Source organism: Corvus kubaryi, unplaced genomic scaffold (assembly GCF_017639235.1).
Source record: "Corvus kubaryi isolate FWS band 111438036 unplaced genomic scaffold, C.kubaryi_AGA036_p1.0 split3-131, whole genome shotgun sequence".
Classification (NCBI taxonomy): domain Eukaryota; kingdom Metazoa; phylum Chordata; class Aves; order Passeriformes; family Corvidae; genus Corvus; species Corvus kubaryi.
In genome coordinates this window covers 238,936-256,382 of record NW_024582083.1, presented here as the reverse complement: position 1 = coordinate 256,382, position 17,447 = coordinate 238,936, and the positions used below count along the sequence as shown (strand labels likewise).

The following is a 17,447-nucleotide window of genomic DNA, read 5'->3' as shown; positions in this document are numbered from 1 at the left end:
ATAATGCTATTTTTTTGTCATCATTACGATACGATACATTGTTATGGTACGTCATTAACAGATGTATCATAGTGACTGTAATACATCTAGGAAAAACATTGCAAAATCAAAAGCAAGTTAATTTTTCATAGCTAATAAGTTGTCTTACTTATCAGTTTGCAGACAGCTGAAGAAAAATGAAGACATGTTTTTACTGCCAGTTCAGACTGTAGTTTCTGTTTCTCAGGACAGGTCTATGCACTTCCTTGATTTGTGTTCTGTGTTACGGGGCTTTTTCTCAAATTCACAACCTCCCATCTGAAACAAAAAATAAATAATTACATGTCAATAGACTTCTGCAGATGTACACCACTTTTCTGCATGAGAAGTAAAAAAAGGAGGGTGGTTTTGTGATGTTTATTCTAAGACTAGGTTAGCATAGCTGGTTGTGATGTGGAAAATTAGTTTTCCTGGGGTGTTTCTTCAAGCTTTTCATCCTAGCCGTTCATGTGTTTTAGTTGATATGACAGCACTGGCTGAGAGGAATGGCCCTCACCTAAATAGGATTGCGTGGAAATAGCAGAGGACTGGGGATCATAAACATCTCTTGGTGACAGTTATTTTGTCTTTAAGTTTCTGGGCAGACAGCCTTTTTCCTTCATTTCCTCATGGATTGCTGGCAGTTTCTTCAATCTGCATTTAGCAGCATGAGCAGGAATGTGACAGGACACGCCCAGTTCCAGCATAGGCACATTAGTCAGATAGAGTACCATTGTGCAATATGTTCTTCAGCTAGTCTGAGGGGAGCCTCTTGGTCACTTCAGCGAAATATTTCCCCGTCTAGTGTCACTGATCCTTTCCAAAATGCTGAAACAATGTCATGGCATCAATGCTGACCTTTACAGTCTCTTCCCTGAACTACTTTCTCCTGGAGTCTGTTAGGAAGCAAGGTTTCTTCTGAGATACAAACATAAGTTCTGGCCATGCTGAGTTGTTTTGGCACCTCATTTTATTTAAGTTTTTTTAAAGATTCACAGGATATACTTTCTAAATCATACAGTTGGATTCCCCTTTTCCTAAGTTGCCCTGTGTCTGAGATTTTCTGCATATATAATTTATCCTGGAATTTGCCATGTGGCTTGAGACACAGTCTCAGAAATAGCTTTCTTTGGTCTGCATGTGGATAATCTCCCTGAAGGGAACAGCTCTGTATTGGACATGACAAAGTGAATGGATTGTGAGAATTTCGTCACATGGATTTTCACATGGAAATTACTAAAAAAAGAAAATCGGTTAGTTGATATTACCACTAGTGGATCATAAGTGCTTTATGTATTGATTCTGAATATATCTTGTGGTATTTTTATTATTGACTATATAGTTGAAAGATATTTTATGTTTGACTAGTTAGGCTTTTGGTGTAAAATCTTTTTGTAGTACTGATTCAGTCATTTCAGGAAAAACACATGCACTTACATAAAGTGGAGTTCCTCGCTTTGAAAAAAAGATGCTTATCGGAAGTTGAATTTTGTTTTGTTGGACTCTGAATGACTCCTTCTGCAGTCAGGTAATGGCAGGCCCTCATTTGAGGAGTAGGGCATGTGAGAAAACAGGCAGGGAGGGGAGGAAGTAAAAGAGATTATGGAGTTGATTCATGAGATCTGCAGAATATATTTCAAGCATAATTTTTAAACAACAGTTTTAAAAATCTAGTGTGTGTTTATTAAAAGGCCATTATAAACTTAGGAAAAGAATAATATGGGCACTTTTGTGTATTAGGACAATTATATATGGGAAGAAATAGAGTATGTGTATTGCATATGACAAGAGGCAATATGATTATCTAACTTGTCTCTGTGAAATCAAGTGCTGCAACAGGGTGGTTTTTTTTTTCTTAATATTATTTAATATAAATTTTAAAAAAATCTTTCATGAAATTATTTACATTCTGAAATATTCATGTAGGGGAACGCTCAAAAAATCAGCAGAGAGGAAGGTGGTTGGTAGGAAACAAATCCTTGAGGAAAAAAAGAGGAAGTTGAACAGAAGATAGATATATAGGTTCAAATTCTACCACTGAAATTTAACACTCATTCTAAATACTTATGCTGAAACCTTGAAGTTGGATCCAGTGAATAAAATGTAGTGCAGAAAACGTAGACTTGAAATACCATCCAGAGCCCTCTAAAACCACCATAAAATGGAAGAAGCTCTAGTTCCAGACTGGTGTTTGGCTGGAGGGTTTTTAACCTGTTTCTCCCTGGGATGTTAGTGTGTACCTTGTGGTCTCAGGATGACATGTTCCTTAGGAGCTGTGTCTCTGAATCCTGCCCTGCATGTTCACTCCTCACCCCTTCCTTGAAAATAACTGTGACTCCTGCTTACTTTCCCATTCAGAGCTTTACTTTTGCAAAGTGACTTTTTGATAGGAATCTCCTGCTTTTTGAGGAATCTCCTCCTCTGCATGATGGTCTGGTGGTTCATCAGTCTTTGAAGCAGTATGAAATTCTGGTTAATTCTGTTCTCTGCCTGATGGTTCAAATCCCCATCTGTCACCTCTTCAGCCATCTGGTTATGCAGTCTCTTTTGGAAGCTCTCCATGATTCACAAGGATGCAAGGAGAACCAAAGTAAGGCAAGCATGTCTTTGTTGTGATTAGGATCACTTATCTGGGGGAGAACTGAGTCCTGGTTTCTGCTTGTTTCTCTCAGAACTTATTATTATTTTTAATGAAAATAGGTGAAATGGCACAGCTTCCTTAGAAAGTTACCCTCAGTTTTAGGGGTCCTGTTATTGAATACTTAAAACTTGCATATTTTCTGTATGGAGTTTAGTTCCTTAAAGCTTTGACTTTCATTAGGTGGGTGGGAGGAAATCTTTATCCTGTTTTAAGATGTAGTCCCTAGCTCTTTGAACTTGTTCAGTGCAGTAAATCTTGTCGGACACATATCTTGCACTAACAGCACATCTGAGGCAGCAATTATTTGTAACTCTTTAGATATCCTATTTATCACCTATAAAGGAAGATTAATAGAAAGACAAGAAATGTTGACAAAATAAAATATTTATGTGCTTTCGCTATGTTGTTTGCTCTTGGGTCTCTTACAAATTCTGACCACTTTTGCAGAAATGAAGAGAAAGCTTTACCTAGGTCCTTATGAAATTCCAGTAGTGTGGCGCAACATTTTAAAAATGGTTTTTCCTCTAGTCAGGTAAAGACAGCTGACTGTAGAGCATAATGGAAGGGCAGGAGTGACAGGGAAGAGATATACATATGGATTACATTTGGTATGGAGAATTAATGTGCTTCATTCACACTGTGATTAAGTGGAGAGGAAGACCAATTTGTCATTTAGATTACTTTGTGATTTAAAAGTGAAAAGAATGGAAATGAGATTTAAAAAAAAAAAGAAGCCTGTAAAATGAAAGCAAGAGAAACATGGCACTCTGTAGCCTATTGCAGGGGGGACATATTCAGTGAATTTAACCTTTTTTTTCCAAGTGATAAACTATGCATTAGCAGAGTTTGGTATTTTTGTGGGTGCTTTTTATGAATGACAATTACTTGCTGTGAGTTGTTAACAAAGTTGTTTAGTTTTAGGTTCGAACTGTCTAAAAGTACTGTAAGCACTTTATAAATTGGCAAAAGAGAAAATGACCTTTTTTGGACTGAATAGTTTTCCTAAGAAAAAATCAAACAGTAGTGACAGCAATTTTCTGCATCCTTTTGCAGTCCTGGGGAATTGGAGCCTTTTGGTCCAATTAAGATAACCTAGGAGCTCATGGCATTTCATGCAGGCAGCTAATACTCCTCACAGCCAAAAATCAAATCCAGAGATTCACTTGCTCCAACACTTTTCAGCTCTGCTGTTTCTTCCTGACTAAGCTCCCTTTAGCAATAGTGAGATATAGTGATGAGATGTACGCACTGAACAGAGTAAAAATTTTTCTTTGCATAACCATTATGAATTCGTATGTGCTTTCCAGTGAAGGGCCAGATTTAACTGCCTTTTCAATAATTTCTCACCAAAAATAATACTTCTGGAATAGGCATTGTCTTCCTGGAGCATATTTATATGGAGAAAGTATTTCCCTCTTTTATTAAGGAAATCTGTTCAAAGTTCAAAAGTATTTCTCTTGTACTGGTATTCTTCCATCTTCAAGAAAATGACATTATGGTTATTAGGCATCTGTGTTAATTTAGTTCACATTGCCTAGAAATTGCATCACAGTTGCTGTAAACGTTCTGCAGTCACAAGGCTGTAGCTTGTCCTAATTTTGTGAGTGAAGGGGCCTCCACTAGTGCTTTAATTCAGATAAGAAGCCTGCTTTTGAAGCACATCTGATCAACATTACTTTTCCCCTGGTTTAGATCATGCTGAGAATTTGTCTCAGGGTTCTTCAGCTGTATTCCCTTTGAGTGTATTCCTGGTCCAACTCAAAATCAGTTTCAAATCAAAGAAACGCCGCCAAGATGTGTCTGGTGTAGATACCCCAGGTTTTAGCACTAGCTGTTTTCTTTCAACAGATTTGCTACACTTTCACTGTAATGCTTGTTAACATGGAGAGCACCCAGAATATTAAAGAACAATGCAGGCTTTACATAATTACATCATTTATAGCCCTTAAGCATAATTGTACGTCATTATGAGTATGCCCGTGCCCCCATATACATTTCTATTTATTAAAGCCTCAGAGGCATTCCCCTACATTGTACATTTGTTAATGACAGTAAAATTTGGTCTGGTGTATTTTTAAGGAAGTCTATAAAAGCATCTGTAGCTAAAACCCTTGGTCTATGTGTAATGGCCAGAAATCCTTTAAAAACTTTACCAGGTACTGAGATAAGGTGCCAGTTGCAAATATGGGATCCACAGAAAAAGTTCTGGTGGTGCAGAATTGCTGTAAACACTTTTCCACCAGCACTGCTCCTAGTGACAATGTTCTTAATGTGGCTTGAAGCAGAAGCAGGGACATGCTGATTGATTCTTGTTCTTTATCACTTTCCTGTGGCAGTAGTCATTCATGGGAATCAGCTGGACAGACGCTGTCACAGAGGAGCACTTGCTGGCTGGGTAGGAGTGGAGCACTAAGCCTCACAGGACTCCTGCAGAATAAGTGTGTTTTCCACTTCACTACCGAGGCACAGGGATCAGCCTATTTTCTTAATTTCTGAAGTCAGGTGGATTAGTGAAGGACAGGTTAGGAAAACTGCTGGGTTTCCAATGAGGTTGGAGATTAGCAGCTGTTGTCTGTAATGAGAGTAAAACTGTTAACTGCATGTGAAGAAAAAGCTACAAATCTGTTGGAATCTGCCTGTATCTCTAGCAATAAGCAGCTTAGATGCTAACCATCTAGATTGCAATTTCACTTGCCATGATTTTGCCAGAATAAATAACTGTTGGGAAAACCTGAAAGTCTTCCAAGTGACCTCCTTGTTCCATACTGATTTTAGACCTTTTAAACTGAGATTATGCTTGTCTGTATGGAAAAAAAAAATCTTAATTTGATGAGAAGTGAAGGTTAGTCATCCAAGATAGCTCTTGCTGTTTTTCTTAAAATCAGCCAAAATCCAATGAGCATAGGAATGCCTACAAGCTGTAGACTGTTTTCATACTTCCCTTTCTGCCTTTTACCTTTTGCAGTGAACAGGACTGTGGAAAAGATGGGAAAGCAATTCATAGTCATGGAATTTAAGACAGTATGACAACAGTACTTTCTGAAGATGCCTCACTTCTGAGTGTTTTCTTTAGCTGCATCTCATTATGTTGGTCTGATAAGAAATTCCTTTTGTTTATATATGTGTGGTGGCAATATGTTTTGTTAGGAACATACAAGTGCTCTGCAACAGTTTTTATATGAATTATGAAAAATCTTTCACAAACAGTGATTTTTTCAGTGTTAAAAATTTGGGGTTTTTTTCCTGCAAAATATTTTTCTTACTTTGTTGCACTATATGTGAACCTGCTGTTTAAGAACATCTTTAAAGAATTTTTGTGCAATTTTTTAATCTCATATATGCACAGTGTTTGCATTAATTTCTCTGTTTGATACATCTGTTAGCTGAAGGTGGTAGAAACAATTCTGTGCTAGAAAAATATGTGCTGGGTAACTAAAATACTGGCATATAAAGCAAAAACTTATACATAAGGATGACAGCGCTGTTAGAGTATTAGTTAATAAGTATTCACAGTGAGTTTTATTTAAAGAAATACAGATATTCTGTGATCTCAATGTGTAGGGATATGTTTGTAGGTGTATACACGTAGACACACAAAATTTTGTATATCTGAATCAGAAGATCAGCACATGGCTCATCTATCCTCTATTGTCTGGTGTACACATGATTCATACAGCCATAGCTCTATGGAGTCCTGTGCTCATCTTTTCCCCTGGAAAAGAAAGGTCCTGTTCATAGAGAGGAATCTTTAAAGCACTAAGCTGTCAAACCTTAAAAAAAAAAAAAAAAACCAAAAAAAACCATAGGCTCAGTTTTTGAGAATTTGGTCAAATTACTTCCTTTCCCTCCATTTCCAGGTAGTCGAAGGTGTTTCTCTAAAGTGAACGCCATTTATGGAGTAAAGGACTAAAAAGTTGAGAAAAGCTGAGCATGTAAACTCTGTAGATGTGTCTGAGCAGCTAAAACTGCAGCTATTAGCAATGATCAGTGCTGTACTACAACTTGTAAATAAATCAGTATAGATTTAGCAAATTATATGTTTTTTACTTTATGGTAAAGAGTGTTTTTGGGTTTTTTTCCATTCAGTTAATTTCTAAAGTAGGCAAACAAATTTTACTCTCAGGACAAGTTCAGTCCACTAAATAATCAATCTGATGCATGAAAGTTTCAAACAGTTGTGATCATTTGATAACAGGAAACTAGAATGAAAGTTCTCTGCCTCCAACTTGGTTTAGATATGATTCAGGTATGCCTGTGGTTTGTATCCCTACCTCCATTCTGTTTTCACAACAAACTTCTCAAAACCATTATTAACAATTTACTCTCTATAATTTGTGATGATTATGATGTACATTATAGATGAACGCATCAAAGAGCAAAGACGCACAAAATTGTGGTTCAGTTCTAACAGCTGAGGAAGACAGAGCAAGTTATCTGCTCCAAGTCTTTAAAAGATGTTTAAGCATTTAGCCAACAGTCTGTTACCACAGGTGCTGGGCACCGAAAAATCTTTAGACTGTCACTATGAGTTTAGGTAGCACAAAGGTCTTTTAAGCTAATTTCTTCTGGTTAAACAAATAACAAAGGCTTAAATTGCACCAGAGACCAAAGAGTGTTCAAGCTAATGAAAGCCATGCCTTTGGTCATTTTCTCTGGACTTTAATTCCTCCTGAAGTTTAATTCTCATTACATATTTCATGGTTAAAATATAAGCTGAAAAAGGCCATTAGAATATTTAGTTTGAGCTTCTTCATACTGTAAGTTCTTAGTGTCACCCTGTTATTTATACAATTGTCTTGTGACTTATGTACAAGGAAACCCCAAATAGAATGTATAATGTGTGTAGTGTTCTTCTGTAGAAGTATTTATACTAAGGATTATTTCTATTCATTTCAAATTTGCAGTGTCACTTTATTTGAAGATCCCATTGGAATTTTAGGCTTGTATTTTAGGTCTGAAAATAATTTTAAACAATCTTGGCAGTAGTAGAAAAAAAGACTATTGGGTACATAGCTTAGTTGTCTAATTTCTAAATAGTTTAACTGCTAAGGCTGTAAAATAAATTATGTATGGCTTGAATTTAAATGAACAAAGAGTGCTGGTCTTCCTTTGGGGAATAGCTTTAATTTAAAAAGAAAATTATGTTTTTTATGAAACTCTCAGTTGGGAATGCATTTGTTAGAAAAATAACTATTCAGTGTTTTGAAAATATAGTTCTGTTTAAGCTAGAGGCTCAGTAAGAAATCACCATATAGGCAATTCCCATCTAAGAACTAAGCTGCTGATGCACCTAGCTCAGCTGGATTAGTAAACACAAGACTGTAAATTGAGTTCTTGTAAAATGTGTCTCAAAAAATGAACATGTGCAAGAAGGAAGTTGTGGGTAATTTGTTCTCCTCTTCACTGCTGGGGGGCATGAAATCCTGTGTGAGCACCACTGAAGAAATTGAAACCTGGCTTTTGTGGACCAGGTGTTCAAAGCTTCATTTATCTGTTGGATTTTTTTGGTCTCTTTATTTCTGTATGTCCAGCAAAGCAGCTTTGTTCTGCTTTCCCATTATCATAGATTCATTTTCTCGTGGCTCTGGGCTACATTGTGGAAGAATAGTGGAGCTGCCAGTTTTGATCTATAGATCTTTCCTGTAGACTTTGGAATTTCTTGCCCCCCTGCTTATAGACATGGCAGCCTCAGAGCTGTGCAGTAGCCAGTCTTGCCTGGGACGTCTTTGCCAGGTTACCTCCTGACATACGTCAGGAGCTCCTGTGTGAGGAAGGTCACCCCTCTTCCCTCAGCTGCCCAGTAGGAAGACAACCACATCCTAGGGCTCTCCTACCCCTTTTCCTACCCCAGGAGTGGTGCAGTCACAGTTTTCTGTGTAAAAGGGTGTCATTCCTCAGATGTGTTCAGACACTTCTGCATCTGCGCTGTCTGAGGGTGCCATTCCTAAGTACTACGTTTCTAAGGCCTATGTTTCATTTGTGTGACAACAGGATCTGTGCTGTTATTGCTACTTCTCTGTTTTGAAATAGCATTTCTCGGGCTTCAACTTCTGGGGTTTTTTTCCTCTTTTTCTCTTGCATGCTACTTCAGACACTTGTTAGGCCTTGGGTGCTTTGTTGTGTTTTTCTCGGTTGGGGATGGGAGAGAATTACTCTTCATTGAGGTGAACCTCCTTAACTTCAGGTGTTTGGTTAAGCCTTCTGCTCGCTGTAGAGATTTCTCTGCCTTCAAAGAGATGCTTGCCAATAAATGATTGGGTGAATGTTTTCCTGATGTGATGAGGAGGCTGTTTGGAAGGGGAAGATCAGCAGGACATTTGGACACGTGTCACAGAAGAAACCCTTCAGATGATGATGTTAGAACACTGATCACTTTATGCAAAGCCACAACATGAAAAGCTCTGTATCCCATCGTAAGGTAAAACAGTTCTGGGACCAACCTCTGTCTTAGGGTCTGCTTACCTCTGTTTTCCCAGATAATGCAGCTGTCTGCTTCATAGGGAGAGTGAAGAATAAAAAAATTGACTTTTCAATACCTGCCTCCTAAAAAGTGTGCATGTGTGTACACACTGTGCCATATGCATGACTCCAGAGTACTCAAAACTGCTCTCTGATTCTTTTAGTTGTGTAACTCCAAAGAGATATCCTAGGAACTTTTTATACTTCTCATGCTGGATATTTTCAGCTTGGGTTAGATTTCTCTACCTTTGAGGATTTTATTGGCATTACTCACAGACCAAGAACTATTCCGTTCTGGTATTTGCCTTAAAGGTTTTGCAATGCATAAAAGGGAAAAACTGTTATTTCTATTGATTCACCTTCAGACCACATAGCCAATTCAAAGAGAAATAACTAAGTGGAGAGAAATTACTAAACGGCAGAAAGGAACAAGGAATATGTTCCTGGGCCTCCGTCTGAAAGGTCATATACCTGGCATCTTTTGAATGTCAAGCCTGAAGATGAGAAAGCACTGTAAATAAGCCAGTGCCTTTGCATTGCTGGTTGGCAAGCTGCCTCACTTGCTCTTGCTGTCCTTCCTGTCAGGATCTGTCACTGTGAGGGAGATGATGAAAGCCCCCTCATCACGCCGTGTCGCTGCACGGGGACCCTGCGCTTTGTTCACCAGGCCTGCCTGCACCAGTGGATTAAGAGCTCGGACACGCGCTGCTGCGAGCTCTGCAAGTACGACTTCATCATGGAGACCAAGCTCAAACCTCTCCGGAAGGTAGGGTGTTTTGGGGTTTAATTGTCCTCAAGTGTCAGAGCTCCAGAATGGCTGTGAAAAGTGCAAGCCCTGTTAAAGAAACATCTGTCCAAAATGGCTTTGTAGTTGCTGTTGTTAATCAGTCCCAGTGATTTTATTCTTACATTTAAGCTGGTTAATTTTCAGCAGCAGAGAACTTGACTGAAGACTCTCTTTCATTACACATACAATATAAATGCACAAATAATAGTCTTTTGTTTTAGACTTTTTATCTTCAGCTTTTTGGTGTTGGTTCATCTGCCTATTTCATGTTTTGCTCTAAAGTAACACAGTCCAGTTCACCCAGTAATTTTTACATGGAGCCCATAACTTTAGGTGGAGAATGATGCTTATACCAATGTGGAGACAGAAGTTATAAAGTAACACAGTCAATTTAGCTGCATCTGTTGTAGCTGTTACACTCATGGGCAAATTAATCACTTCTATATTAAAATTAGTTAATGGAATTTAAAATACAGGGTGACCTTGCATCCTGAATGTCATATGTATGTTATCTGCACTCATCTGTTTTCTAAGATAAATCAATATAATGTAACGCAGACTGTCAGTATAGGAGAGGTGAAGAGTTTATTAAACATATGTGGCTCTGTTTTCCTGGGAGTGGATAATTTCTCTCCAAATTTTTATTTTAACATGCTCTCATCCTTCTGGAGTTTTGTTGAATCTTTGAAGTTTGAGTCAATCTGGAACTGGGCAAGTTTTGATTTAAAATAAATTTCAGAGTGAGAGCCCTTGACAAACGTAGAAACTATTACTTATGACTACCATTTGCCTATATAGTAGTGTTTTAATGGGAAAAGACATTTTGTTTTTGTCGGCCTTACACAGGTAGCAGTAGTTCAGAAAAAGGAGAATCAATGGAATTCCTTCACATTTCCCACTCAGAGGAATTTTCTAGTAAGTCCCTGGTGATAAAACACTTCTGAAGAGAGAATTTGGGCTAATTTGGCAAGCAAAGCTTGTAACAGAAAAAGACACAGTTCTCAAATGCCAGGTAGATCTGACCACGTAAGCTAGAAATTGAAACAGATGTAAATAGAAAAAAAAGGTGGCTAAAAACTTAATTATATTGACTTCAGTTTTAGTAATTGCGGATAAATTTTAACTAATGTGACAGGATGAGTGAGATAATTGTATAAAAAACCCTGCCTTTTGCATATCTTTGGGGTATTTTTTCAATATATATGTTTCCATTTTCAAACCAAATTGCTTTAAGATCTAACATCTATTAAGTACTCTCACAACAGTTATTTTTCTCAAGAGAATACACCGATATTGGTATTTTTAACAAAAGCCTTTTCCTGGTTTTGTTAGATAATACAGCATCTTTTATAAAAGGGAAACAAGATTTATAGCAATCAAGGAGAAAAGGAATGAAAAATGTGCATATCTTGATATCAGAAGTAGGCACTTTTAACTCTGTGTGTGGTCAGTGCCACATCTCCTCCCCCATTTAGAGTGGTAATGCAATGCCTGCAAGTCTGTAATTTCTTAACTGAATGATTGCCACCTTATTCAGCTTATCATTGGTTCTCAGGTCTGTTTTAGATTTCTGACATTGGAAAGATGAACCTCTTCTTTCAGGCAGGATATTTTTGTTTCTGCTCAAAGCAGTACTCAAAAGTAGTTTATCTGCCTGGCAGTCTATGCTGGCAACATTCCTCCCTTCAAATGCAATGCTAACAAATACCTGTATGTGTTGAATGGACCCAACATACAACTTTCTTATAAGTCACACCAATTTCAGAAACCAAAGTTTCCAAAGATTTCAAAGTTAAAATTAGTTGTCCTTTGGCATTTATAGCATTCAGCTGTGACACCCTTCACGTGTTACATTTAATTAAACATATGATCCTTACTAAGTGTGAGCCATCGCTATCATTCACAAATTTATGAAACACTAAACAGTTTATGAGAAACTGTTTTGCAAACCAGGTGTTTTGACAGCTGTAGCAAAGACAAGGTAAGGGAGGAAAGAGTGATCATGAGACCGGCCATATGAGTAGAGCTGACTGGTGAATTTCCACCCAAACATCCTTTATAAAAATCACTGAAACTGTTTTGTTTGGTTTTTTTGTTTGGTTTGGGTTTTTTTGGTCAAAACCCATATATTTTGCAAAAGTGGAAAGTCCCAGTGGAACACTGTCAAATTTCTTGGCAGCTTTTATGAAGCCCAAAATCTCACCTTTGGGGCACTCTTTGGAAGTCTGTTTTCAAAAGATTGGCACAAAGGGTGGTTACCAGAGACCGAAGTACTGTGGGACAGGCAGCTCCTAACACAAAGCTCTCCACAATCCTGTCTCCTTGATGCAGGATCTGAAAAGCATTACGGACTCTGGGATTTCCAGACCTTGAGAGCTTTGGGTTTTGCTAAGGCTTGGTTCTGTACTAGACCTCAAGAGCCTTCAGGCCCTAGCACTAAATCTGGCCTGTCTGCAGTGAATCAAAATTTCCAAACTTCTGAAATTCTCTTGTCATGATGGCAGGGACATTAGGAGTAGTTATACCTGAAAACAAAGCAATTCTTGTCAACTTTGTTGGATGCTGACTGGAACAGCAAAATTGACCCAAAAACGATTATTAATTTTGCTAATAAGCTTTGAGGAATTCTGAAAACAGATTTCTTTTCAGTGCTTCCTGAACAGAAGATGACATATTTTGTTTCAAGAAAGGAGTGCCTTTTCAATTCCATAAGAAACTAATTTATTAAAAAATTAAAAGGAATTTGTTTCCCCTAGAGTGAAAGTTCCTGGCCAGCTCCAGATGATGCAATTTCCATTGGACCCGGCTTTGAAGTAACATTCTACAAGTGGAAGGGCTGCATCTCTTAACCAGTTCTGAATTTTTGATTCTTAATCTCTCTCATCACTCATGATAAGAGATTCTGAAGTTTGGTTACTGACTGTGCCTTGTTTCATTATGATGAATTTTATCATAATGTCTTTTTAAAATTCCTACTGCTGGTCTCCTGAAGGGAAAAATTTACAGACTACCAAACTTAATTACAGAAATCTATACTTTTGCATTTTGCAATATCACAAAAGCATGATTTAAATATAAAACAAACTATTTAATTCAATAGTGAATTACCATCTTTATTTATGCCTCAGCCTTTCATGCACCCTCAATGTTTCATAACAGATTTTTTATCAAAGTCTAAGGTTTTATAGCACAAGTGTTATAGAATATCATGCCATATCTGTTAGCACCCATAAGTGATAATGTAAAGCATACTAAGTTAACATAAATTAAGATAATTGCTATTAAATCAATAGGTTTGTGCCAATGTGCAACAGTTCTTTAATTAGAGAATCCCTGAAAGCACCAGACATCAAATAAAACTCAGTTTAATCATTTTAGTGAGTCTTTGCATTGAGGTAATCCTTTTAAGCATTGATCAACAGACATTGCAAGTGTTTCATACATTTGGACAGGTCTAATTACTCAGCTCAAGATAAATATAGAGATTAAATATTAATCATTGCTTAGTGTTTCTGGTTTATTTCTCAGGGTCTCTGTTACATCTGTCTGTCATTATAAATAATACAGTTGCATTTGTAGCTTTGCCTCTCAGCACCTGCAATCCGTGATGCAGAATTTATACAGTGACTTTATCACAGAAGGAATTAGAAAGTGGTGAGAAGCTTGTGTGAGTTCCTTATTGACCTTGCTCAGGTAAAACATTTTTTCTTTCAAAAGGTGCAATCCCAGAAACTAGCACCTGCATTTCATATCTCTTGAATTTGGTGTTTGAAGACTAATAGAAACAGAAATTAAATGAAAATACCATGAGTATGAAATGGATTAAAGTAAATTAAAGGGAGCTTAAAATGGAGAAATGTCTTTAAATAGAGATTTCTCAACAGTGTCTTGCTATACTTCAAAATACTTTTCATATTTAAATTTTTCTATCCATTTAAGATGTCTGGTGTCTGATGCGATATCTTACTTTAATGCATTATCCCAACAGATTATTGTGTGGTGTCAGAGATGTCTATTTTCTCTCTCAATTTTATTTTTGAAATGATTTACAAATAACGTCTTATTTATGTGAGGCATAAGCAATATTGCACATTGTTACCATGTGGTTGCTCTTGGTCATTAAGGAAGAGCAAGTCAATTTTTTTGTTTGCAGAAGCATTATGTACCAGTTGAGCTTAATTTTCTGTCTGATAGAAAGGGTGTCTGAATTTACCCCTTTTAAAAAATAGAGGACTGGGAATTTTCTTTTGGTACAGAGTGATATGTTTCTATTAAACTAAACAGAAGCAAAAGCAAATGTTGATAATGAAATAAACTTGATCTTATATTTTGAATGTGTACATATACCTTGTAAGTGCTTACCACTCTTGTATTCTTTATTTGCTTATATGCTGATATAAAAAAAATCTGGTAGCATGCCTGAAAAATTCAGCGATGGCAAAATAAGGGTGGGGTTTTTTTACTTTTGGTTCAATGGTAGCTGGGTAATTCATATTTACATTCCTTATTTAAGGGTATGGTGATCACTGCCAAAAGCCATAGAACCTGCAGAGAAATTTCTGTGATATATTGCTATTAAATCAAAAGTGCTTGCTGTTAGAAACTACTTCTGCCAGAGTAAACTCAGAAGTGACCAGAAGAGTCGCACAGGAAAAAACCCCAAACTTTTGAGCAGTCATTACCACAGTGCTTGCTGTTTGATTCTTATTCCCTGTGCTGTGAGGTATGAACCACCTGGCTTTCTCATCACTTTTCTAATAATGCTCATGATAAGAAGTGATACCAAATATTGCATAGGACTTTCTGTGGGACAAGTTTCCTTTTAACCCAATTTGATGAATATTTTGCCATCTTCAGCATAGAAAGAGCTCCTGCTTTTTTTTTTGTTTTGTTTTTTTATTTCTGGTGCAGTTACGTATTGTCGTCAAGGCAACCTGCTCCAGCGTTATCTTTCTTCCAGTAAACTCTCTCAAAACATCAGTAGCCTCAAATAATTGCCTGCAATATGTGGGGTCAGACACTTCACCAGTATGCACAAAGGCACAATGCTATTACTTTCTTGTAATATCATGGCTATCATGTCATTATAGCAAATAACTTTGGGCTCAAGGGACAATGTGTATATTAAAGCTTGTAAAGTAAAAATAATTCTATAGCATTTATATCCTGTTCTGATGCCCTGGGGATGCAAGGGACTACTTTGTTCAGACAGTTGTATTCTTAATTTTTGAGGATAATAGAGCATTGCTGCTAATTTATCTGTATCTAGATAGCATGCTGTAGTTCACAGAATAATGCTGTCTTGCCTTTTCTGCCACAAGAGCAATACTAGAACTTAACTTTCTTACAGTGGTAGAATTTGTGCTAGCCTGCCATCTCCGTATGTCTTTCTCTTCCATTCAAAACACAGCTTTATTCACACAGCTGTTCCAGTTCCCATGGACTTCTGACAAAAGATTCTCGTACCTCTTACCTTGAAACCATCATAGCATACCCTTAGGCTTGCTAAAAGTCATCCTACCTGTGATGCTTTGCTGGGACACCCCCATGTGCAGCATCCTTCCTGGAGGTGGAGCAAGATGTTTGTACTGTCATTGCTTTGAACTTGCATTCTTTTAAGAAGCAAATGAAAAATATACAAGAAAATTAAATGAAAACTCTGTCCTCTTCTAATTAAATGCCAGGAACCAAACTGGCTACTTCTGCTGCTCAATAGCATTTACAAAAGCAAAGGGAATTTGGGAGATTGTTCAGCTCTGGGTATTAGTAGTGTTATCCACCATCGCACAGAACCACGAACATGAGCTCTGGGAGGTACAAATCTTCTGTGCTTTCTGAGGCTGAAATAAACAGTTTGATTTGAGCTGTTTTACAGATGCAACTTGCATCAAAAGATTCCATTTCCATTTTAGTTTGAGAGCCCTATTCCATCCTGCAGTTCATCAGCCTCTCTCTTATTTTTTAAGAACTTGGGGTCTCCTTTTCATTTTTTTATTTCAGCCTTCTCAGTGTTTTGTTTTACAGCTTGACCTCATCAATAGCTATAGCCAAGGAAGGGCTGGAAAGCTGAAGCATTGAAAATAATTAAGAGAATCTCTGGCTTTACAAATAAAGAAAGTGTAAATGGAATGCTGACACAAAATGTATAGCTAGTGATAGGAAATTTAAAGAGCATAATCAATCCAAGCATTGACCTAAACCAGTCACTGTTATTGATGGAGTTTTCTAAAAATGCCATTTTTACCTTTTAATTTTGAAGTAGGAACTTTACCAACTCCCATGGGAGAGGGCTGCTATTCATGATCTGATTAATGTGCGTAATTAACACATACAATTTGGTTTTTGCCTCAAATTTATTTTGCCTGGGACCTATTGGTGTGAGAATGATCTGTTCACAGGTTGATTCTTTCTGGTGGAATGCATGCTAAAAATGGCTTAACACAGTGATGTTCTCTTGAGCACAGAAATTCCAGTAATGGATCTAAATTATGGTCAAAATGGGATAACTTTTAGTTTATTCGGGTTTGGTGGTTTTTGTTCATTTAATTTTATTCCTGTAGCATTTTATTAAAATTATTGGGAAAAAATTAAAATTTCCCCCTTTTGTCAGAATGAATAGCTTCCCTTAGCTCTTTACTAGAGCACTAGGCTGTAGTTTTGTGTTAATTACTGCATCTTCCCTCAGCACAAATTTCCTCTATTTTATTTTTATTTAATTGGATCGAAAGAATCTCTCTTGTGGGAAAATTAAAAGACAGAGAAGGCAACTGTAGCTATACATTGGGAAGTCAGAATTCTTGCTAAAGCCACATTTATAGATAATTAAAAGCATCAGCTCCTCTTTTTAATCTTTATTTCATGGCCATTGAGACATATGCATAGATACTGTATAGATAGCTGCAAAAATAGGTTATGTCTAGGTATGTTTAAACAACAACGTATTTAAAAATACCATGGTTTTGGCAAAAAAAAGGACATTTAAATCAAACCACATCTTTGTAACAATTTGGACTGATTCTCAGCAGGCTGAACAATTTGACTTTGACGAAATTAAGCACTGTGATGAATACTGGAGAGAAGGCGATTGAAGTAAACACTCTCTAATAAAACTGTGATCATATACTACAGGTATGGTTTAGGTACCTAAAACAACAGATCTTCAGAGAAATTCCCTTCAACTGGACATGACTAAAAGACTAGAGGAAGTGGAGAGGTGTACAAAACTGTCATAGGATGTTGGTCTCCAGCATGTTGCTATATCCATTTTTCTAATTTCTCTCCTTTTCCGATTTCTACCATGCTGTCCGAGCCTTCTGTCCACATCCATCACACTATAAACACCCAGATGTGCAAAGGGAACCCATCCCACTTGGTATTCAAAGACAGAGACTCAGGCACGGACTGCTGGGAGATGGTTTGTTATGGCTCCTGTAGTGGAGAAAGGACTTGTGGTTGCTTTGACCCCAGCAGAATCCCTCTCAAATTCACCACTGAGCCTGTCTCATGGCTGCTTTTGTATTGCCTAAAGAATACATACCACAA

At 37.3% G+C, this 17,447-nt stretch overlaps 1 protein-coding gene across 6 annotated transcripts in view; it reads left to right on the top strand.

The window, feature by feature from the left end:
* Positions 1-17,447, top strand: part of MARCHF1 (membrane associated ring-CH-type finger 1) — a 154,171-nt gene that overhangs the window by 121,687 nt on the left and 15,037 nt on the right. For all 6 annotated transcript variants that reach the window (XM_042014849.1, XM_042014845.1, XM_042014848.1 and 3 more), the window contains one exon: positions 9,704-9,884. In XM_042014849.1, the coding sequence (XP_041870783.1) occupies positions 9,704-9,884 (181 nt within the window). The remainder of the gene's footprint in view (positions 1-9,703; positions 9,885-17,447) is intronic.